This window comes from Oncorhynchus nerka, linkage group LG17 (assembly GCF_034236695.1).
Source record: "Oncorhynchus nerka isolate Pitt River linkage group LG17, Oner_Uvic_2.0, whole genome shotgun sequence".
Taxonomy (NCBI): domain Eukaryota; kingdom Metazoa; phylum Chordata; class Actinopteri; order Salmoniformes; family Salmonidae; genus Oncorhynchus; species Oncorhynchus nerka.
The window spans coordinates 25,027,808-25,053,524 of record NC_088412.1 but is presented as its reverse complement, the minus strand read 5'-3'; the positions used below and the strand labels follow the sequence as shown (position 1 = coordinate 25,053,524).

The window sequence follows — 25,717 nt, the reverse complement described above, 5'->3', positions numbered from 1 at the left end:
CCCTTGGAGCATAGTAGCATTGAACACAAATGAACACAAACAAAACAAATACTGTTTTATTTCATCATGACCTTTCATCGTGATCATGTTTCTCTTGTTGTTAAGCAACCAGAACCAAGGTTGACACAGGGTTGGAGAAAACAGACATGCCTTTATCTCTCCAACAGAAGTATGCCTGGGAGCTGGTGATGACATAAACACAACTCATGTTGTTCTCTTCCATGACCTTTAATACTGTGGCTGTCTTCTTGTTTCGCTCAGTGGGGAACCACAAGCAATCATGACACTGGTTTAAGGAAACAGAAATACATTTTTCATAGACCGGCCGACTGCAAGCCGAGTTGTTCTTCAGAAAGTCATTTTCATTGGCCGAAGTGGTCTTTCCACAGGGTCCATGCAAATTTCAGATCTATTGTCCTATAGCATTAAATCAGAATTTGCATTGACCCAAAGTGTGCAGAAGCTTTCTCCTTTTGTCTTCCTGCAACTTAGCAGCCTTGTGCAGATTTCATCAAGACTGGCACAGGGAAGGCAATGTGAACTAGAAGTTTAAATCAGGATTCCCTTCCTACAGACAATACAAAAAAAATACTACAAAGAGTTATCACATAACAGCAGAGTTAACAGAGGCAGCGTTAAAAATAGCCGGTTCCTTGAAGCCCCCACTGATGTCAACAGCGGGGCCGTTGTGTAGGCTGTCCTGACAGGCAGGCGGCTACACCTCAACACTAGAAATAGCCTGCTAGAGAGGGACACGCTTTTAGTAGCAGGGGAATGGCTGGAATGCCAAGGTTCCCAGAGAGAAGCTAGGAGTAGGCCAACACCACAGTTACAGACGCCACAGTTACAGACACCACAACGCCACAGTTACAGACGCCACAGTTACAGAAGCCACAGTTAGACGCCACAGTTACAGACGCCACAGTTACAGACGCCACAGTTACAGACGCCACAGTTACAGACGCCACAACGCCACAGTTACAGACACCACAGTTACAGACACCACAGTTACAGACACCACAGTTACAGACACCACAACGCCACAGTTACAGACACCACAACGCCACAGTTACAGACACCACAACGCCACAGTTACAGACACCACAACGCCACAGTTACAGACACCACAACACCACAGTTACAGACGCCACAGTTACAGACGCCACAGTTACAGACACCACAACACCACAGTTACAGACACCACAACGCCACAGTTACAGACACCACAGTTACAGACGCCACAGTTACAGACGCCACAACGCCACAGTTACAGACACCACAACACCACAGTTACAGACGCCACAGTTACATACACCACAACGCCACAGTTACAGACGCCACAGTTACAGACACCACAACACCACAGTTACAGACGCCACAGTTACATACACCACAACGCCACAGTTACAGACGCCACAGTTAGACACCACAGTTACAGACACCACAACACCACAGTTACAGACCCCACAGTTACATACACCACAACGCCACAGTTACAGACGCCACAGTTACATAAACCACAACGACACAGTTACAGACACCACAACACCACAGTTACAGACACCACAGTTACAGACACCACAACACCACAGTTACAGACACCACACACACACACATCACCACAGTTAGACACCACGACACCACAGTTACAGACACCACAACACCACAGTTAGACACCACAGTTACAGACACCACAGTTACAGACACCAAAACGCCACAGTTACAGACACCACACACACACCACCACAGTTAGACACCACGACACCACAGTTACAGACACCACAACACCACAGTTAGACACCACAGTTACAGACACCACAGTTAGACACCACAACGCCACAGTTACAGACACCACACACACACCACCACAGTTACAGACACCACACACACCACAGTTACAGACACCACGACACCAGTTACAGACACCACAGTTAGACACCACACACACACCACAGTTGATACCACACACACACCACAGTTGACACCACACACACACACCACAGTTGACACCACACACACACACCACAGTTGACACCACACACACACACCACAGTTGACACCACACACACACCAGTTAGACACCAGTTACAGACACCACACACCAGTTAGACACCAGTTACAGACACCACACACACGCCACCACAGTTGACACCACAGTTACAGACACCACAGTTACACACACCACAGTTACAGACACCACAACACCACAGTTACAGACACCACAGTTACAGACACCACAGTTACAGACACACACAGACCAACACAATCGTTGCTTTGAGACGTCGGTCTACTCAGGCAGGAGAGTGGTGATGGGCTGATGGCCTCAGTAGGGGTCAAAGGATTTCCAGGGTTAAAAGTAAGGCGGTACGGTCTGGTACGCCGTCCCAGCAAAATAAATAGTGGAGGTACACGGTACCGGTAAAATATGAGCCTATGACAATAATTAATACAAAATGTCAAGAAAACGGTGGGCTGTTACACTAGTATTTATCATTACCGCATGTCAGAGGCATGAAAACAGGTGGTTTGACGAGAACACTGACATTTTGCCGAGGCAGAGAAGTGTGGGCGACACAGAGACGCGTGCGGCCAGCAATGGACACTTCAATTCTGGCCTAATGACAATCGCCAAATGTCATTACACTTGTTGGTGTTTTGTTTCCGTTCAGCACTGTTTAGAAGATATGTTGTGAGTGGATGAACGTGTCCGGGTAACCTCGTAAAGGAGCCCTTTGAAGTCATTGTTTTAGAAATCAGATGTAAACATCATGACTAGTTCATGCCAGAATTAAAGGATTTTTTTTTTTTTTTTTAAGTTACATTTCAAATCTTTATGACTAGACCCACAGAGATCCTATTGAATTAATAGGGATTCTATATGTAATACAGAGAGGTCCCGTACCAGGAAGAAATTACATCTACTTTCATCCCTGGTTCAAACCCATTTGATTAGTTAACTACAGACACGCAGTCAGTGGTGTAAAGTACTTAAGTAAAAATACCCCCCAAAAAAGTAGTACTTTAAAGTATCTGTACTTTACTACTCATATTTTTGACAACTTTTACCTCACTACGTTCCAACAGAAAATAAGGTACTTTTTACCCAAAAGTACTCACTACATGTGAAATGCTTAGCAGGACAGGAAAATGATCCAATTTATGTACTTATTAAGAGAACACCTGGCCATCCCTACTGCCTCTGATCTGCCAGACTCACTAAACACAAATGCATCTTTTGTAAATTGTCTGAGTGTTGGAGTCTGTCTTTAGCGATCCGTAAATTTAAATTAAAAGTAAATGGTGCCGTCTGCTTTGCTTAATATAAGGAATTTGAAATTATTTATACTTTACACTTATACTTACTTTTGATACTTAAGTATATTTCCACCACTGCATGCAGTACACTAGTTAATGCAGAGATTTTAATTCACATGTGATTCTCCAATACCTTTCCTTCTCTATGGAAGTGAAATTATGCCACAGTCTTTGTCCATCCCTCTCTCCCATCTGCACCCAGAGGAAGGTGACCTGCCCTGCTCAGCCCTAAACACAAAGCAGGTATATAGTTCCCTTCACTATGCTAACCTCTCTGACTAGGTGCTGTATCCCCAGTGTGAATGCCACACACAATCTAAAACATAGCCTACAGTATTATCATATAAGGCATTGGTGATCATTAAAACATATTAGCAAATAGCCAAATTAAAGTTGAAAACAAAGCAACAATGATATTCAATCACCAGGTCCCAAGCAGTCATCCATGCAGTGAATGTAAGGATGAGTGACAGGTGCTTTTCAGAAAAGGAACCCCAAACAAACAATACATAAAGCTACTACTGTTCAAGTCAGTCCAACTGCCAAATAACTTCTCTGTGAAAGGAGCTAAAGACACACCAAGGCCTTAGTCAGCTAGACAATAAAGGCTTATTTCACAAAAACACAATAGCCTAATCTAAAGAGTCAGGCCTAATTCCCATTTCTGGTCTCAATCGAAGCTGATAATTATGGACACATTTGTGCTTTAGAAATGAGTATGAACATTATTTTGATCAGCTAATGAAAACAAGAGGTACATTTAATGTGGTGTCTAGGCTTTATGAACAACTCCTATAATGCCGTTGTGTTTCCTGAAAGGAGAAATAACGACTGGCTAAAATCGGGCCTCCCTAAAAACACAATACAAGTGACTTTTTGAAGCAGGTTAGGAGAGCATTTTCGCTAACCCTAACCTTAACCTAATTCTCCTAACCAGCTGTTAATTCTCCCACCCTGGTACGACAAAGTCGTAGCTGTATCGAAGTGGCATGTTCCTCAGGTAACAGACACAGTGGGCGAGAAGTATGACAGCTCTTTCATTAATGTGACAGACGTGTTTGTTTGTGTATGTTTCGAGGTGTGTCAGTATCGCACCATAAAATAAATGTATAATCCAAAAAAAAAGAGAGTTAAATCCATGACTAGAATGATGAATTATAGCTAAACCCATCATGTTCCATCTGAGATCATTCATCACACAGACCTGTTTCATATTCCACACCATGACCAGCAGTCGTTGACAGTTATTTTTCAGTCTGATTTATGCAGCTCCCCTAAGAAAGTTTTGCTCATGCAAGAGAGAGCTCATTACAATGACAATGTGATCTGTGGGAGACGAGAGGAGCGACAGAGGGTCTGTGTGGAGGCACCCAGACAACTCAACTTTCTCACCATGGCTGAGATTCATTAGTACTCCATGCAACACAGAGCAGCATCGTCTGTCAGTCCAGTCAGGTAATGCCCAGGTTCATGTTTTACAGGTATTAGCTACAGTCGTTGTTTAACACATCTGTTTCTCCTGAGGAGCAGGGTGCCCCTTGGGAGGTTTGGGTTGGGGGGAGGGGTTCTGCTCACTCACTCCTTCCAGAACACCCTAAACTCTCACCCAGCGAGCGGTGCTCCCACATCCAGCAGCCTCCCCTCTCTCTCTCGCTCCCTCCCTGCCCACTGCAGTTAGCCAATCAAGACTTGCTGCCCCATTTCATCTTTGTACTGTGCAGCGCGGCCAGCTAACGACTCGCACTTGATTCAAATTAGAAGTATCCCTGGCTTTCCCCCTCAGGCATGAACAAAAATAATTACTGTACAAACGAGGCCTGGGATGCTCCTTTAAACGGTGTGCTGGAAGGCAGGCCTCATTGGGAACTGGTGTGGTTAAATAAAGAAGCCGTGTCTGGATCCCCCTGCTAGAGCGTGTCCGGCTTAATTAGGTAAGTGTGGTTACCTCCTTGGCCAGTTACAAGAGTTGTGGTTGAACACCAGTGTAGCGCTGCACTATGGGCAGCAGGTTCTGTGGCCAGAGTAGCAGCGAGTAGCAGTGTCTTAGTGAGGGGATCCGGTGTCAGAGGACATTCTTGTGTTGTGATGCTGGGGGGGGGGGGGGGCACATGTGAAACCTGGCACACAGTAACAGAACAGAAAGTCTGTCCCTCCCTCACTGGTCAGCAGAATAAACAACCCTGCCTTCCAATCCATTGATCAACAACTCCATCAGGCCTGGCTAGTGAAGGTCATTTCAAATCAATCAAATGTATTTATAAAGCCCTTTTTATGTGGTATGACATTGTAGGCCTATATGGTATGACAATGATAACATAGTTGGATAGACCCAGGTTAGTATCCGTGGAAAGAGACAGTCTAGCTGACTCATTGAGGTTTTGTGCTTACGGGCAATCTCACGGAAGAGTGTCAGCAGCACCCCTAGTATCTCAGCACACCACTTCCACATCTAAAGGACTGCCTCACTGAGTCCCCAAAACAACCAATCACCTACACTAGTTGATACCTGGTCCGGACATTCGTCCGCTCCGGACCTTAGAGCCCAGTGAGTCCCAGAGACACAGCCAGGCACAAATTGACGAGGGAAGAGCAGAGGCAACACTGGGTTCATTCTGCTGATTAATGATTGGTTGGGTATAATTCACCTAGGAGAGCAGGGCCCATTTCCTGGAACAGACAGACAGTGTGCCTTGATGAGGCCTAGCAGAGAACTATATAAAAAGACATGGATGATTCATCCAACACAAAGTCCTGCTAGAATTCCTAATGGTAGTGCATTAGTGGGTCTAGACTCTGGAGCAACGGACTGAATGGACCGTTCTTCGGGTAAAAAGGAGAAATTAAAGGATTCATGGTGTTCAATGCGAGAGCACCCATTCAGCAATTTCAAAGGGGAATTGGATATCAGGGGCATTAACATAACTATATTGGGATCAGTGGCGATTTTAGCATGTAAATCTTGGTGGGGCAAGATGGCATGCATTTTTTTAATGCATGCCAGCAAAGCAATTACACAACACAAACAATACATAAAACGGTGGCCAAACTGTTGGGCCAACATAAAATTGTCCCAACAGCAGAGCTTTCTTTTCAGCACCATGGAGTAAATCCTTACCACCGATACACGTGGCCATCAGTGGAGCCTTGTCCGGCAATGGAACAGTTCATTCAGCCTCATTTACTGCCTTTAAAAAAAAAAAAAACATAGCTAAAATGGCTGACTTGCTTAAACAAAATGTGGTTTCTACTGACAATTGAGATATACAAACTATGGCATAAGGGAACGATGAGCGGATAACAGGCAATCTGTAATATCGATTAAGACAATGAGAGAGCGAAGGCGGACGTAGTCAATATAATGATTTGTTCAGCACTTTTGAAATGTACAGCGACAGAATTCCGAACATGGGTCGTTCTTACAGTATTCTCCCTGTTCACCAAGTCAGAACCGTAGGATAAATAAGGGGGCATATAAGCAGATGATAAAAGCTCTTAGAAATGTCGTCATCATCAAATATTGTCTAAAACAGGCTATAGGCTTCATGTGCACCACCAAGTCAGAACAGTAGGCTACGTTATGAGGGAGAAAGGGACCAAATTATTAGGGTGAGGCACATGGGCTACAAACAGCTGACTACACAACATACACTTAGTATTACTTTCTTAGCTACAGTATACATATCTCCCTGGCATATTACATCATTTATGCAGCAGTATACAAGACATTTGTGAACTCAGTTATGCTGTGCTCACTTGAACAGGAAGGTGGTATTGCGGCCCTTCTTGTGGAATTCTGGAAAAAAAAACAAGGTTGAATCATGACGTCAGTGATCTTCAGGTCGGAGCTCTAGAAAGAGGCCAGGAATTCCAAGTTGGATGACCGTTCAAAGCGTATTTTTCCCCAGTCGGAACTCCCCCCCCCAGTGAGCCACGGATTCCAAACCACTCATTGTTGAATATGCAATTTCCAACTTGTTGTGTAATGTTTATGTCCAATGGCGATGAGCACCGATACATTTTATCTACAATTTCTCTTCATATGACAAGGATTTGCCAGTAGATTGTCCACGTGATTCATGACTGCTTGTCTAGAGGAAAGCTACGATTTTGAAAGTATGATGTTGACATGATCAGTCCAATCAAAGCTACGGTAGATATGTGATTTTACATAATTTTATCTGTGGCCAATGACCTGGAGCTTTCTTGGATGGGCACTTCTAATGTAAATCTATGGCAGCACCCAAGGGGCTCTCCCTGTAGATTTTGCGGTGATGTAGTGTTCCCATGAGTGACAGAACACTGAGCCAATCACAGCGCAACTAGAGAAGATTCCTAACCCCTACGCTCTGTATTTTCCTCTGGCTGCCCCTCCACCACAGAAAGCACTGAGCTAGGCTGAAACACCTGCATTTCAGAGCTGACTTACTCAAGAAAGCAAAGAGACCATGTTTGTACGCGGCTTTATTAACTCAAATGTTGTTTTTTTTACATTGTTTGCAAACTGATATGTGACATGTATTAATGCCAAACAGGTGGGGCTCAAAACAGGTGCCCTGAATGGACGGGTCGCCACTGGTTGGGATGAAAACACTGAACGGAGCATTACACCCAAACTGTACTCACCCTTCTTTCATCTGAAAGGAAGGAGTCATTCTACTCCCAAGGACTTGGAGTGAGGACTTCATTAAGAATACACCTAATCATAACAGATGGCAATTCCTCATCCTTCCCTCTGTTGACTAATTAAGACTAGGAAGAGAAGCCAACATCATTATGTAGATGGGAAATATGGAAGTCACACAGTGCCGCCTGTAGACACAGAATGGTGTTCGACTATCAGAGAGAGTTGCATCCCTCCTGGTTTGAGTTGGAGGGAAGCACCTTTGACCAACCTTTGTTCCACACAATGGAGGTCTCCGCTCCCCTCCATAGGCATGGAGGCCCTGCTGCCTGCAGCCACACAAAGGCAGCCAGGATCACATGACTTGCTGCTGGTCAGCCAGCAGGCAGGCAGAGCAGACAAGACAATCCAGCACACTCTGCTCCTCACAACAACACACTCAAAGCTGCCTCCGTCACAGTCAGTAACACAACAACTCCACAAAATGAGGACAGAGGGGATCCACCACAGAGAGAGGCGTCATGTACATAGACAAACAAGCACATACTTTCCTAATCAGATATCCCTCAACAACGAAACAATACAAACAACTTGAGTCTCAAAATGTTGTGACTTATAAAAACCTTTGAATTCCATAAAGGATAGGAATCTAATTTCCTTGAATGTAAATCAAATGGATGGCTGGTATAGTTTCCTCTTTGACTCAATTGTTACTTTTACTTTTTGCCACAGCGTCCTTCCCAAAATATCCTTCCTTCCTCTTTCACGGTGAGGGGGCAGTGGTCGTGTACTAGAACTAGGACACACCTGAAATAGCTCAGCCAGGTGTGCAGAGAGAGCAGTACACAGGCATAGTCCCCCTAGGAGCAGCTGACTAATGTCTTTTCCAGTGTCTCCTATCAGACTAGTGGGGCTACAGTCAGGGTTACATTGCTGTCATGCTTATTATGTACCGTTATTGCACAGGTTATAGGACTGCTAGAACATATTGATGTGGTTCCTGTTGGTTCCTTTTCCAGGCAATGTAAAGATGTGATCTGTGCTCATCTGTGTGTCAGGAACGAACCCTGTGCCCCTACTCCCACCAATACTAAGGAGACTAGTCAGCCTCCGCTCTCTGATTCAGATAGATAACTCAGAAGACAGATTGGTAGAATGCAACATGATGTGCTGTATGGTGGTGGTTCAGTATCATTCACAGAATATTAATTCTGAAAGTAAGGCATCATGACTCATGTGTGAATCAGGGAACGGACAGAATTGGCCAGTCAACCTACATGCATTGGTGTCCTTCATCTACAGAAGAGTTGTACAGCATTATCTGAAGGATAGGCCCATGATTTCTACTGTCAGTGTCACATACAGTCTGAGTGTTTGGGTTTTTACTAGCTTCTGCAATCTGCATAGAAATTAGCAGTAAAAGGGTCTAGAGTGTTCATGTATAATGGCCCCCAAAACAAATCGTCATAATGCAATCTGACGGTCAGTTGTCACCTGTCCATGTTGAGCTGCCAATGATCCTCATAGAACATAATGGTACATCAAATAGACTCACCCAGAAGTTGTTTTTAAAGAATGCCATCTTCACTCAGAGTTTTATAGGGATCTGCAGTAAAGTGAGAGAAGAAAACATTGTTACAGAAACAGAAACTAGCCCCCTGCTCTCCCCTATCAGTGACCAGAGTCAGCCAGTGGCACTGAACCAACATTCACACCAATAATGAGACACCTCTACAAATGGATTGTTGTTTTCACTGTGCTGAATTGCTATGGATCTCTTGCTCTTGCTGTGGGCTGAATCTCCCTTTGTACAGGTACTGTAACAATGTATTGGGCTACATGAAAAGCCACCTCTCAGGCCCCAAAACAGACACAGTGACACTTTACTGTACAAAGAATAAAGTGGAAACTTCTGAGGCGGTCTTATTAAAAACAAGCTGGCGTAAGCAAGTAGACAATAGATACCTTTAGTTTAATGAAGGCCAGAGTGTCCTGAGGGGACAGCCAGGGTTTGTTTAACAGTTCACTTCAAAAGAGATGGAGAGGCTGACACAGGGGAGGGAGGGGGAGAGAGACTGATCTGACACAGCCACCAAGGAGAGTGTGCCCGATCAAGATGAATAAAGATCTCTCCGGTGTGCTCACTCATTCTGGCCATGTGTGCAGTAAAGAGCTGAGGCAATAGCCATACCTCCAATTCAACCCCCTCCCCAGAGTCACCTCCCAGACTGGGCCTGGAGCGATTGACAGCAGAGGGTCTACTAAGGTGAGGACACACACACACAAAGAGCCTCTACAACACAGTGACTCAACAAGAACCATGGTCTCTTTTCTGACTATGAAGTGAGATTCGTGACCATGAGCTTCTGTTCTGGCAGAGCAGATTTCAATTGACTGGAGGCAGGAGGAAACATAGCAACAGCTGAATATACACCCCCTGACCCCCTATAGCGTTTCTCCACCCATCCACACTGCCTTCCACTGTGGGGGATTTCATTCCTGCTCAATTAGCGCCTAGCTATCTGCTCATCATGAACAATAGTAGCCTTCCAAGCACATAGCAAAGATGAATGAGTGGAAAAAGTGTGTGACTCTGCAGGCACAGCGTTTCTCCAAGGAAGGCTGTAGGTTCCCTGTTATTTTGCTGCGAGGAGAGGGTAAGGTATGGTCCCTGCCTGGATGTGTTACATTGTGCTGACGGCAGGGCTTTCTCTCTGCTGGCACAGTGGCTGACCCTAGCTCAGGCAGGACAACCTGCTGCTGGACAGGGGCACACACACAATTAATTAACACAGCATGGGGACCCTGGAGGGTTCTCGTTTGGCAGCATGGCTTAGGGCTAAAAGTGAGATACAGCAGCCAGCTACAAAGTACCCACTCTGCTCTACAACACTGATAGAGGAGAAGAGGAGAAGTGGAATAAGTTAGACAGAGGGATCTGTTTGGCTGGGTAGCTGGATCACTGGCAGGTGGTGGTGAGTGGTAAGCAGAACGTGCCAGGCTTCACACACAGTTGTTGAGAGGAGAGATTGGTGTGGGGCTATAATCATCAGTGGTGTCGTGGAGGCTATACACAGGAATATATTGGTTTTATTTAATGTGTCAGCGTGTCGCAACTCACGCTGACACGGTCGCCAGGTGTACGCCGTTTCCTCCGACACATTGGTGAGGCTGTCTTCCGGGTTAAGCGAGCAGTGTGTCAAGAAGCAGTTGGTTGGGTTGTGGAGGACTCACGGCTCTCGACCTTCGCCTCTCCCGAGTTCGTACGGGAGTTGCAGTGATGGGACAAGACTAACTACCAATTGGATATCACGAAACTGGGGAGAAAAAGGGCTAAAAAAAAAAATATCAAAGGATATGAAATAAAGTTGACTTGAAAACCAATAGAACAGGAGTGTTTATAAAGATTTCCACGGTCAGATTTTGGCTTGGCTTCTTAGAAGCAAGTTAAGACAGGTCTCATAATATGAAGTAAAACATCCAGGTTTGACAGGCTATAACAGTCTCTGGTAGATGGAAAGGCTTTCTCAAAAACCTACTCAATTAAATGTTAACTAGCTACAAAGTAGCGTATGCCTACCAGAATGATATGATACCTGCATCAATCCAGTGGGTATTTGTTTGCAAATGTGTGCTACAGAAACACACTAATCAGACAGTGCTAGGTGCAAGTGCACTTGAATTAAAGACCAACTACACTCACAAATGAACATTTCTTACATTTTTCCCCAGACCTCAAAAGTGGTCTCCTGTTATGGTTTAAGCATTATTGTGGACTTAGAAAACAACAAAATTGGATGTTCTAGAAAATATAAAGTGGCTTTGAGAGCAACTAGAGGAGGATATCTGTTAGGAAACTGTGTCGCCGGACAACCTGACCGGGAAGATTTTAAATTTACCAGCCCCATGTGCATTGGGCGTCCCACTACGGCATCCAACCCAGGTGCTCAGAATGACAGAAACCACAAACATTATGGTCATTCATTTTAACACACCATGCAACTCCTGTAATGAAGCAGTCAATAAATCGTAATTGTCAAACATTTGCCAAAATGCAATTCGCAAGAAAACACCATTCTAAACACCGCACCAGATGCGAGCTGTATATGACAGAGATGAAAACCTCCATTAGAAACTTACAAAGACAGTGAAACTAGGATGGGTTGTTAATATAACGGCCTTCGGCTTCTGGATAACGATAGAAGGTTGATATGAAAATCAATAGAACAAGAGAGAAATGGCATTAAAGGGAGTCTTTCATGCGGCGGTCAGTGAAAAGCATCTCAAATATGCATCTTGAGTAGAATTTTAATGTTGAGACAACAAGCTTATGCGTTCATCTCTCTCCAGAATGATGCACTCAGCTCTCCAGAATGATGCACTCAGCTCTCCAGAATGATGCACTCAGCTCTCCAGAATGATGCACTCAGCTCTCCAGAATGATGCACTCAGCACTCCAGAATGATGCACTCAGCTCTCCAGAATGATGCCCAAGCACTCAGCTCTCCAGAATGAACTCCGCTGTCTCCTGTCAATTCATTGATTAATTGTGTGAAAAGTTTGCGGTTTGTTTCTTTTTATCAATTCACCATTACATATGTTACCAGTAGTAAATGTACCGTTAATCCCCATCCTCTGATTACATCAATGCATTGTATTAGCCTACTAAAATTAAGCCTACAGTCAATACCATTCTGATTCTCGAAGTGGAAACGTTACTTGTAAGAAACAAGTTTTGGTTTATTTCATAACCATCAAGTACAACTTTTTTCATGGTCTTTTGTTTGGAGTGCTCCATGTGAGCAACGAGCATGGGTTTGGTTCCTATGTCCTGATGTTGAGGGAGCGTGCGCGCCTGAGTAAGCATAGAAGTTGTAAATATGGTACTGGAACTGACCCTGTATATAGTATGCTTACTAACTTAATCATGTTATTCTGATTTCTTTCCCATATATCCAGTGGAAATGTCATTAAAAAAAAAAGTAGTGCAAAAACAGCTGTCGGTCCTGAGCTAACTGGCAAGAATAGGCTAGTTGATACAATGTTCGCTAGAGACCGCTTTCCTGGATCCAGTTGATTTATTTGATACAATGTTGTACTTCACTAGTTAAAGCTTAAGACAGTATCAATATATTTTCTACGGCTTTATGTACACTACAGTTCAAAGGTTTGGGTTCACTTATTAATTTCCTTGTTTTTAAAAAAATAAAATCACGTTTTTTTTGTCCATGAAAATAAAATTGATCAGAAATACAGTGTAGACATTGTTAATGTTGTAAATGACTAATGTAGCTGAAATCTACATAGGAGTAATGGTTGCTGATAATTAGCCTGTGTTCCAATGGCACGTTGTGTTCGCTAATCCAAGTTTAATAGCTAATCCATCCAGAATAGAAAGACTGGGAGGCCCCGGTGCAAAACTGAGCAAGAGGACAAGTACATTAGTTTGAGAAAGACGCCTCACAAGTCCTCAACTGGCAGCTTCATTAAATAGCACCCGCAAAACACCAGTCTCAACAGTGAAGAGGCGGCTCCGGGATGCTGGCCTTCTAGGCAGAGTTCCTCTGTCCAGTGTCTGTGTTCTTTTGCCCATCTTAATCTTTTCATTTTATTGGCCAGTCTGAGATATGGCTTTTTCTTTGCAACTCTGCCTAGAATGTCAGCATCCCGAAGTTGCCTCTTCACTGTTGACGTTGAGACTGGTGTTTTGCGGGTACTATTTAATAAAGTTGCCAGTTGAGGACTTGTGAGGCGTCTGTTTCTCAACCTAGACACTAATGTACTTGTCCTCTTGCTCAGTTGTGCACCGGGGCCTCCCACTCCTCTTTCTATTCTGGTTAGAGCCCGTTTGCGCTGTTCTGTGAAGAGAGTAGTACACAGCATTGTACGAGATCTTCAGCTTCTTGGCAATCTTGCAACCTTACAGTTAACTAGTCCAACGCAATAACGACCTGCCTCTCTCTCGTTGCACTCCACAAGGAGACTGCCTGTTACGCGAATGCAGTAAGCCAAGATAAGTTGCTAGCTAGCATTAAACGTATCTTATAAAAAACAACCATAATCACTAGTTAACTACACATGGTTGATGATATTACTAGATATTATCTAGAGTGTCCTATATAATCTGACTGCGCATACAAGCTCCTAAGTATCTGACTGAGCGGTGGTAGGCAGAAGCAGGCGCGTAAACATTCATTCAAACAGCACTTTCATGCGTTTTGCCAGCAGCTCTTTGTTGTGCGTCAAGCATTGCGCTGTTTATGACTTCAAGCCTATCAACTCCCGAGATGAGGCTGGTGTAACCGAAGTGAAATGGCTAGCTAGTTAGCACGCGGTAATAGCGTTTCAAACGTCACTCGCTCTGAGCCTTCTAGTAGTTGTTCCCCTTGCTCTGCATGGGTAACGCTGCTTCGATGGTGGCTGTTGTCGTTGTGTTGCTGGTTCGAGCCCAGGGAGGAGCGAGGAGAGGGATGGAAGCTATACTATTACACTGGCAATACTAAAGTGCCTACAAGAACATCCAATAGTCAAAGGTTAATGAAATATAAATGGTATAGAGGGAAATAGTCCTATAATAACTACAACCTAAAACTTCTTACCTGGGAATATTGAAGACTCATGTTAAAAGGAACCACCAGCTTTCATATGTTCTCATGTTCTGAGCAAGGAACTTAAACGTTAGCTTTCTTACATAGCACATATTGCACTTTTACTTCCTTCTCCAACACTTTGTTTTTACATTATTTAAACCAAATTGAACAGGTTTCATTATTTACTTGAGGCTAAATTTATTTTATTGATGTATTATATTAAGTTAAAATAAGTGTTAATTCAGTATTGTTGTAATTGTCATTATTACAAAAAATAAATAATTTAACAATAAAAAAAATATCGTCCGATTAATCGGTATCGGCGTTGAAAAATCATAATCGGTCGACCTCTAATAGAGTGGCCAGACGGAAGCCACTCCTCAGTAGAAGGTATGACAGCCCGCTTGGAGTTTGCCAAAAGGCACCTAAAGGACTCACAGACTATGAGAAACAAGATTCTCTGGTCTGATGAAACCAAGATTGAACTCTTTGTACTGAATGCCAAGCGTCATGTCTGGAGGAAACCTGGCACCATCCCTATGGTGAAGCATGGTGGTGGCAGTGTCATGCTGTGGGGATGTTTTTCAGCAGCAGGGACTGGGAGACTAGTCAGGATTGAAGCATGAACGAAGCAGATAGTACAGATAGATCCTTGATGAAAACCTGCTCTAGAGCACACAGGACCTCTGACTGGGGCGAAGGTTCCCCTTCCAACAGAACAACGACCCTAAGCGCACAGCCAAGACAATCCAGAAGTGGCTTTGGGACAAGTCTTTGAATGCCGTTGAGTGGCCCAGTCAGAGCCCGGACTTGAACCCAAAGGAACATCTCTGGAGAGACCTGAAAATAGTTGCTCAGGTTGGATGGGGAGCGTCGCTGCACTTGAGAGGATCTGCAGAATGGGAGAAACTCCCCAAATACAGGTGTGCCAAGCTTGTAGTGTTATACCCAAGACTCGAGGCTGTAATTGCTGCCAAAAGCGCTTCAAAGTACTGAGTAAAGGGTCTGAATATTTATTATGGGGTATTGTGTGTAGATTGATGAAGAAAAAAAACTATTTAATACATTTTAGAATAAGGCTGTAAGATAACATGTTGAAAAAGTCAATGGGTCTGAATACTTTCCGAATGCAGTGTATTTGTATTTATTATGGGTCCCCATTACTCTTCCTGGGGTCCAGCAAAATTGAGGCAGTTTATACAACTGGCATGCAGATCGTTATAAATGTTAGGATAAATTGCATGCTTCCCCAAACTTGAAACTCAGGCGCCTCCTATTTAGTCTTTATAAAATAATTGCCTCCATGTTTCTATGGTCGTATTTTCATGGAAGGCAAGACATAATATGAAATAAAACACAGGTTTCAAACAATTAAGTATGTTTTCAAAGCGCATACTGCCTCCAGCTCACAGCTCACATTGTAGTGGGTGAACATGCTAATAGCCTGCCTACAGTAGTTTATTTTACTCCTGATCAATTTGGCCGGCAACATTGTATTTATACACTTTTACCTGGACCAGAGGTAAACAAAGATTAGAACAGTGTTGTGTATTGGGATTCCTCTGGTAATTAATATTCCACAGGAGCTGAGCATGGTGGGCTGATGAAGGTAGAAGGTACTGTGGTGGAACCATTTGGTACAAGCTGACTCACTGAGTCTCACACAGAGGGTCAGAGAGAGAGAGAGAGAGAGAACAGCCTTCTCCGTGTTACACAGCTCAGAGGTGGGTGGACTGATAAGGAATCATTCAAATAGCACATAATGGCCAGTAGGCCTAGTTCCTTTCTGTCTCACCAGCTTAGTGAGTTTGAAACAGTAACACGTTGCGCTGCCTCCACCCTGGACTGGGCTGGGCTCCTGCCCTTTCCCCTGCTGATTGTGAGAGTCAGACAGACTGAGCCACCACTAGTCTAAGACCACAGACAGGGCAACGTTATGCTATCAGCAGCACACAGCAGTGGAGAAGGTGACATCAGCACCCAGAGCCCAGGCTGCAGTCTACAGTCTAATGCCATAGAAAGAGCCAACAAACAACTACTGACAAGAACCAGATGGACTACCAGAAAAAATGAGGGTTTAACAAAAAAAGACCCTTCCAGTCCCCCCCGATAAACTGTCCCCATTCTTGTTTTGGCCACAAATAAATGGCATCTCTACACCCATATTGAGCCTCACTCTCTCTTCCCCGTGGTGGAGGGAATTGAAGTGGGGCTACTGGCAGATGCTTCTCTCTGGGTTGACAGTTCAGCAGAGGCTCCCTGCCTGGTCCTTATATCCCCACACCACCCTTCTTCAGCTCATCTCTGTTAAGGAATGAGGCTGGGGGGGGGAAATTGACCAACTCCCACCTTCACTGACAACCCCAGATATCCGCCTCCTCCATCTTGGAGGAGAGAAAATGGGTCAAAGTATTGACTCGGCCAAGAATCGAGTGAATACGGTCTGCTAGGCTATTAACAGTCCCATCTGTCACTGGCAGAGGCAGTGAGGTTGGAGAGGAGAGGAACAGAAAGGGTGGGTGGATAGTGAAACGAGACATGTAAAAGAACAGACAGGCCTAAGGCTTTAAGACAGAACAAACTGAGAAGAGAAATGAGAAAAGTGCTACCACCAATCAACACTCTCCGACACTAAATGGCAGACTGATATAGGAGTCGAGCTCTAAAAGCAGTGACCTCTATAGCTAAATCCACAATCTCAGGTGTAACACATCTATGATACGTCTTGCCAAACTGTCGCAGCTGTAGGCATTTTCCAAGGACAGCGACAGGGAGAGTAGCTACTGCACTGTAGAGTCTGTTGCTCTGTCCTTCATCAAACCTGATTTGGCAGGGACAGGAGGAGAGAATTCCCCTGTTAGACCCATTTTGCAGTACCCACTACCCTCCCTGCCAATGACGATGCTTCCAGAGCCAGGTCTGGGAGTCACCCAAATGTGACTGGCACATCTGACCACATGGAGCTGGCTGTAATACGGACCTACTTGGTCCTGTTGATTCATTCAATGTGATAGGGACAGACCATTATCAAGTTTGAGAAGTTTTAATGTCACATGCACAAGTACAGTGAAATGCCTTTCTTCCAGCTCTAAACCAAACAATGCAGTAATCAATATCAACATAGTAGTAAAAATAACATACGGTAGAACAAAAACACAAGAAATAAAAATAAGAACACAAGAAAGTAAGAAGCTACATACAGGGTGTCACGTTCTGACCTTAGTTCCTTTGTTATGTCTTTGTTTTAGTTTGGTCAGGGCGTGAGTTGGGTGGGTTTATCTATGTTCCGTTTTCTATGTTGTGTTTTGCGTTTGGCCTGGTATGGTTCTCAATCAGAGGCAGGTGTCGTTAGTTGTCTCCGATTGAGAATCATACTTAGGTAGCCTTTTCCCACTTGTGTTTGGTGGGTGTTTTTTTCTGTGTCTGTGTGTTCCACACGGAACTGTTTCGGTTGGTTATTTCATGTGTCGTTTATTGTTTTGTTTCAGTGTTCGCAGGTTTTAATAAAGAACATGTACCACGCTGCACATTGGTCCTCCGATCCTTACTACTCCTCCTTGCCAGAGGAAGACAGCCGTTACACAGGGTCAGTTCCAATAACATACTTACAATGTGCAGGGATACTGGAGTGACAGAGGTAGATATGCACAGGGGTAAGGTGACAGGGATACTGGAGTGACAGAGGTAGATATGCACAGGGGTAAGGTGACAGGGATACTGGAGTGACAGAGGTAGATATGCACAGGGGTAAGGTGACAGGGATACTGGAGTGACAGAGGTAGATATGCACAGGGGTAAGATGACAGGGATACTGGAGTGACAGAGGTAGATATGCACAGGGGTAAGGTGACAGGGATACTGGAGTGACAGAGGTAGATATGCACAGGGGTAGGTGACAGGGATACTGGAGTGACAGAGGTAGATATGCACAGGGGTAAGGTGACAGGGGGAGTGACAGAGGTAGATATGCACAGGGGTAAGGTGACAGGGATACTGGAGTGACAGAGGTAGATATGCACAGGGGTAAGGTGACAGGGATACTGGAGTGACAGAGGTAGATATGCACAGGGGTAAGGTGACAGGGATACTGGAGTGACAGAGGTAGATATGCACAGGGGTAAGGTGACAGGGATACTGGCGTGACAGAGGTAGATATGCACAGGGGTAAGGTGACAGGGATACTGGAGTGACAGAGGTAGATATGCACAGGGGTAAGGTGACTAGGTATTAGGATATGATAAACAAAGTAGCAGTAGTGCATATGATGTTTGTATGTGATTGTGTGTGCAATGAGTCAGTATAAATATGTGTGCGTGTGTGGAGTCCTGCGAGTGTGCATATACAGTGCAAAAATAAACAAAAACGTAATACCAGGGTCCACTCAGTCTGTGTAGCCATTCCTTTAGCTATTTAGCAGTCTCATGGCTTGGGGATAGAAGCTGTTCAGGAGCCTGTTGGTGTCAGACTTGATGCACCAAATCACATTTTTAATTTGTTACATGCGCCGAATACAACAGGTATAGACCTTAATGAAATGCTTACTTACAAGCCCTTAACCTCTTGGAACTACCATCAACTACACTAATTAGCATAGCGCAACGGCCAAATAATCTTACTAGAAAATATTCATATTCATGAAATCACAAGTGAAATATAACGAAACACAGCTTAGCCTTTTGTTAATCACCCTGTCGTCTCAGATTTTGAAATTATGCTTTACAGCCAAAGCAAGACAAGCGTTTGTGTAAGTTTATCGATAGCCTAGCATAGCATTATGTCCAGCTAGCAGCAGGAAGCTTGGTCACGAAAATCAGAAAAGCAATCAAATAAATCATTTACCTTTGATGATCTTCAGATGTTTTCACTGACGAGACTCCCAGTTAGACAGCAAATGTTCCTTTTGTTCCATAAAGATTATTTTTATACCCAAAATACCTTTGTTTGTTTGTCACCTTATGTTGAGAAATCCACCGGAAATAGCAGTCATGACAACACCGAAAATAAATCCAAATTATATCCATAATATCGACAGAATAATGGCAAACGTTTTTTATAATCAACCCTCAAGGTGTTTCTCAAATATCTATTCGATAACATATCAACCGGGACAATTGGCTTTTCAGTAGGACCGAGAATGGCTACCTCTGTCTTTTACGCAAGAATCACTCCGAGAGCCCTTAGCTGGCCACTTACACAATGTGGTCCTTTACGCTCATTCTTCAACATAAAGGCGTGAAGCTACTTCTAAAGGCTGTAAACACCTTAGGGAATACGTAGAAAAAGAAATCTGGTTGATATCCCTTTCAATGGCCAATCGGAATGCATAGGAACACAACGGTTTCAAAATATGAGTCACTTCCTGATTGGATTTTTCTTAGGCTTTCGCCTCAATATCAGGTCTGTTATACTCAGACAATATTTTTACAGTTTTGGAAACTTTAGAGTGTTTTCTATCCTAAGCTGTCAATTATATGCATATTCTAGCATCTGGTCCTGAGAAATAGGCCGTTTACTTTGGGAACGTTATTTTTTCCAAAAATAAAAAGTGCCCCCTAGCTTCAAGAGGTTAACCAACAATGCAGTTAAGAAAAATAAGCGTTAAGTCAAAAAATAGAAAAGTAACAAATAATTAAAACAGCAGAAGTAAAATAACAATAGTGAGGCTATATACAGAGGGTACCGGTACAGAGTCAATGTGCGGGGGCACCGGTTGGTCAAGGTAATATGGGCATGTAGGTAGAGTTAAAGTAACTATGCATAGATAATAAACAGGGAGTAGAGCAGCTTAAGGGGGGCGCTCCGGTACATCTTGCCGTGCTGAAGCAGAGAGAACAGTCTATGACTAGTGTGGCTGGAGTCTGTCAATGTTTAGGTTCTTCCTCTGACACCGTCTGGTATAGAGGTCCTGGATGGCAGAAAGCTTGACCCCAGTTATGTACTGGGCCTTTCGCACTACCTTCTGTAGTGCCTTGCGGTCAGAGGCCGAGCAGTTGCCATACCAGGCAGTGATGCAACCAGTCAGGATGCTCTTGATGGTGCAGTTGTAGAACCATGACAAATCCTTTGTCTCCTCAGGGGAAATGGGCTTTGTCGTGCCCTCTTCATGACTGTCTGGGTGTGAGTGAACAGGGAGTACAGGAGGGGACTGAGCACGCACCTGAGGGGCCCCAGTGTTGAGGATCAGCGTGGCGGATGTGTTGTTACCTACCCTTGCCACCTGGGGGCGGCCCGTCAGGAAGTCCAGGATCCAGTCGCAGAGGGAGATGATTAGTCCCAAGGTCCTTAGCTTAGTGATGAGGTAAGCGCATGCTCAGAGTACACGTCCTGGTAATCCGTCTGGCCCTGTGGCCTTGTGAATATTGACCTGTTTAAAAGGTCTTACTCACATTGGCTACGGAGAGAGTGATCACACAGTCGCCCGGAACAGCTGATGCTCTCATGCATGCTTCAGTGTTACTTGCCTTGAAGCGAGCATAGAAGTAATTTAGCTAGTCTGGTAGGCTTGCATCACTGGGCAACTCACAGCTGTGCTTCCCTTTGTAGTCTAACAGTTTGCATACCCTGCCACAGCCGGTGTACTACGATTCAAATCTTAGCCCTGTATTGACACTTTGCCTGTTTGATGGTTCGTCGGAGGGCATAGCAGGATTTCTTATAAGCTTCAGGGTTAGAGTCCCGCTCCTTGAAAGCGGCAGCTCTACCCTTTAGATCAGTGTGGATGTTACCTGTAATCCATGGCTTCTGGTTGGGGTATGTACGTACGGTCACTGTGGGGACAACGTCATCGATGCACTTATTGATGTAACCAGTGACTGATGTCAGTATCGCTTGCCATGCGGAAGTAGAGACGACAGTCTATGGCTTGGGTGGCTGGAGTTTAACAATTGTCCGGGCCTTCTTTCAAAACAGCCTGATATGAAATGTCCTGGATGGCAGGGGGCTCAGCCCCAGTGATGTACTGGGCTGTCCGCACCACCCTCTGTAACGCCATGCGATCGAGGGCGGTGCTGTTGCCATACCAAGCAGTGATGCAGCCAGTCAAGATGGTCTCAATGGTGCAGCTGTAGAACTTTGAGGATTTGGAGGGCCCATACCAAACCTTTTCAACCTCCTGAGGGGAGGATGCACCTTCTTCATAACTGTGCACTTGTGTGTGTACCATTTCAAGTCTTTCGTGATTTAGACACAGAGGAACTTGAAGCCCCCGATCCGCTCCACTGCAGCACCGTTGATTTAGATGGGGCCCCTGCCTACGGGTTGTCTGGGTTAGCCCTGTGTGTAGTAGCCCTGTCCTTTAGTTTAGTGCCAACCTCAGTGTTAATCCAGATTGATTTGGAAAGAAGTGAACCTTCACTGTGGGGACGTCGCCGATGCATTCCCTAATGAAGCCAGGCTGGCACTCTCAGCAAAACCTATGTTAATCAGAACCGTCTCAGCACAAAGGCCCATGTTCATCAGAATTGCAATAAAACGTAGCCTACATGCAATCATTGATTTCCCTATTCACTGGCTTGATGTAATATGCTGTTGCTGCATCAATTTGGATGTCAACACCATCAAACTGTACATATGAACAAACCTCTGCTTGTGTCAAATGTTCTCTCCCTCCTCTACCCAGGCAGCAGAAGAATAATCAGGCAGAACCTGAGTATGCTCTCCTCCATGCACCCCATTGTTTGGAGCTGAATGGGTTGTTTTCCATGTAGCATACGGTGCAGTCTATGACAAGGAGCCAGCCTGCCAAGCATCACTTCCAGCACAGACCCAGCAGCATTGAGCAGAGCATGACAGCATGGTGAGCACCGGCATGGCATTATGGCATAACAAAACATCATACAAATAAATTAGGTAAGAATACATTTCCATAGTCCAGCTGCTAATTGAGATGACAAAACAGAGACCAGAAAAACAATAAGAGGCTCTATCTCATCTCCTTCAGCATGGTTCTCTTTTGGGTCACCATGTGCTTTTGAGTGGCCCAGATTAGAAACATGAATAGTAACACAAGGTGCTGAACAACATCAGAAATCTCCTCCTTTCCTACTGCACAGCAACATCCCCTGTTATTTGGAATTCCACAAAATAGATCTGACGTCACAATAGTCAGTCACCATGTCAACAACCTGTGAAATTCTATTATTGAGCTCCACTTATCACTGGTCCACTTAGCACAGCTTGAAGTGAACCCGTAACCCAACAGAGTGAGGTCTGTTCCTGCAGCCAGCCCCACGGTGGATACTCGTGGCCAGAGAGATCCATCTGCTAGAGACCCTATGCTTAGTAGCATGGCCACCGGCACTGCCTTCCAGCTCTGCCCTGCTTGGCAAGATCCAGGGAGTCCACGGCCAGCAGCTCTGTAGCTTACATTACAGGCAGGGGATCTCCATAATTAATTCACCACCACCAACAGTAGCACCATACTATACTGTATGGGCCAGCTGTGAGGGCAGAGGGAGCCAGCTAAATCATGAGGACTGAAAATCCTTAAAGCTAGAATCCTTAATTGAAACAATGAAGTATTCTCCCCATTTCACTAAAAAGATAGGAGATGGAGAAATGTAACCACTCTCAAATTCATAGACAAAGCTATGGACCCCAGAAAGAGTAGCTGCTGCTATTGCAACAGCTAATGGGGATCCTAATAAAATACCAAATACTAAGGACTGATAAAATGTATTTTCACCATGTTTTGAGGCTATACAGTGTTTGTTTACATTTACGTGGCATAAAACAAGCTTACATTTTGGGGTTCTGATGGGGTACGACAGTTGAACTAAGTTCATTTAATAGATTCTATTCTTAAAGAATGAATGGGTATATATGATTCATTTATAAGTTCTAAAATGTATGTAGCAATTAAGGATTCTAGTTAAGGATCAAGTGAAATGCTTCTTTTGTCCAGTGCCATAAAATGATTGAATTGAGTGCTCAGATTGCAGAGCGGAGTTAGCCCGCTATATTGATATGGTATTCTCCTCGCAGGCTGAGGTGGCCAGCTCTGCAGGAAGGCTCTGATCGGGCTTTAGGCTAATCAACAGAAAAATACAGAGCAGGACAGTCAATTCTAATCTAAATGCAAAGTAGGACTCTTATTCCCCCTGGCCTTGCCTTTCTTCTCTCCCTCCATGCTGCTCCCCACATTTAGCCTTTTAGGGGCCGAGGCAAGGCTGAGTGATGTGGATGGTGTCTGACGGTGAAGAATGTGCTGTAATTGTGGCATGCTTCAGATGTGTCTCTGTTCTGGGAGGAGAGCTAGCAGGGACCTGATGATGGCAGCAGGTAGAGAGAGGCTGCTAGGTGCCTGCCTGGCCCCAGATCAACAGGAATGGCGGGGGTCAAAGCCTCCACTTTTAAGCTCAGTGTGATCTCCAGCAGTAAGGGCCTACCTACTGGGACCAGCAGCAGCCGGCACCACAACCTCAGCTCACCCCTCCAGAACAAGTGGATGGTTATGATTTCAGATGCAGAGGTTCTGAGTTAAGGGATGTTGAGCTGGCTTCAATAGGTACCTGATTAGAAACTGGACCTCAACCCACCCATATTTCCCACTATGATTATCAGGTGAATATCTACCTCTACACAATGAAAAGTTAATAGAGATGAGACAAAAAGGTAGGTTAAGCTTTCAGAATGCAACTCATAAATAAACATTATTTTTTGAAAGATAAAATGCTTTGCGGAATACATAACTAAATACTCAACTACTCATGAAGTCAACTGGCAAGAGGCCATGAAGTTGGTACATATTTCTTAATCTTATTGAAACTCCTCCACCTCGCATCTCTTCATTCCCAGTCCCACCCACACATCCATCCATGAATCACTACGCTCTCTCACCACTCACAACTAGCAGGAGAGGGTTTCACTTGATCGAGACATAAGGGAGGGTTTTCTTCACCTCTCAATATCAGTACTTATATTACTTTTTCAACACCGATCAAGAAACGTCTCTATGAAGGTTTCTGTTCTCTGTTTAGAAAACCATGTAGATTGCAATCTGAATAAAAAAACAACACCAAGTGTGCATTCATCAACCTCTCCTACAGCATTTTCATATAAGCCTAGGTGGTTTCAAACCAGCTTTAGAATAAAAGCTAATGGCATTATACATTTTAATTTGAGAAGGTTAAAAAAATTGGAGAACAGGTGTCAATGTGGAATTTTACTTCCACTATCATCATTATTTAAAATTAAAAAAAATGTTACACGGGGTATTCCATACAATGCTAAATAGAAATCCAGGCCATTTCTGGAACAGTTTAAGTCACAGTAACTTTCTAGACCTTTTATCAACATGGTCATTAGATAAGTCTCTCTGAGGTCATTGATTGCTGTTGACATCTTGTACTATCCCAGGAGGATAGGATTCTACCAAGATGAATATAAGGGATATTCTCTCTCTCGCACACAGACACAGTAAAAAAATAAAAAAATGTTAACCCCCCCCCCCCCCCTGAAAAACACCAAAACAGTGACAGCCAGAGGTGACTTTTAGTTCTTCCAACCAGCAATATCATCAAACAAGTTTCTCATTATCAAAATAAACATTGTAATTTCGCTACCTTTAAATATAATACATTTGATAGGGCGGCAGGTAGCCTAGCCTAGCGGTTAAGAGCGTTGAGCCAGTCACCGAAATCTGTCGATGTGCCCTTGAGCATGGCACTTAACCCTAACTGAGTAGTTTTCCATAATTAGCCGTCAAACGGTCTACTTAGCAAATACATAACAAGTAAACCTTAATCTATATTTCTGATCATTTAATGATATAACATTACCAATATCCAGTTAAAGGTTGGCAGCAAGCATAGGTCAAAAACGTTGTCAGTTGTCTGCTACTGATAGCGTGCAAGCTTGAATTCTACATTGTCTTCTCTCATGCTGCTGAAGACGGCAAGGCAATTATGCAGTTCCCCGCGCTAGTTACAAAGCAAGCTATTTTACAGGACCCAGCCGAAATAATAGTTCATTACCTGTATATTTTTTCAGGAAAACCTTTATAGTACATTTTCCATCTTCAGTCATTCACCTGTCCAGATCCAACCATAGTTGTATAATGCCCAAAGTGATTTGATAGTAGGCAGAGGTACAATATCTCTAGGCAGTTTTCAGTGTGCGCGCAAATTCCCACCCATCTGTCCCTATTGGTTGATATACTTGTCAATCAAGCCTAGAGCGCGATGTTGTAGGC

At 44.2% G+C, this 25,717-nt stretch overlaps 1 protein-coding gene across 5 annotated transcripts in view; it reads right to left on the bottom strand.

The window, feature by feature from the left end:
* The window catches only part of LOC115144950 (F-BAR domain only protein 1-like), a 44,796-nt gene extending 19,146 nt beyond the window's left edge, over nt 1-25,650 (bottom strand). For 3 of the 5 annotated variants that reach the window (XM_029686109.2, XM_029686112.2, XM_029686111.2), the window contains exons 1-2: nt 25,500-25,650; nt 9,492-9,542 (exon numbers count right to left, since the gene is read on the bottom strand). In XM_029686109.2, coding sequence (XP_029541969.2) covers nt 9,492-9,518 — 27 coding nt within the window. In that variant the 5' untranslated portion in view covers nt 9,519-9,542; nt 25,500-25,650. Of the gene's footprint in view, nt 1-9,491; nt 9,543-25,304; nt 25,390-25,499 lie in introns of those variants that run through there. The other 2 variants (XM_029686110.2, XM_029686113.2) reach the window with 2 other exon arrangements.
* Nucleotides 25,651-25,717: the final 67 nt, after the last annotated feature.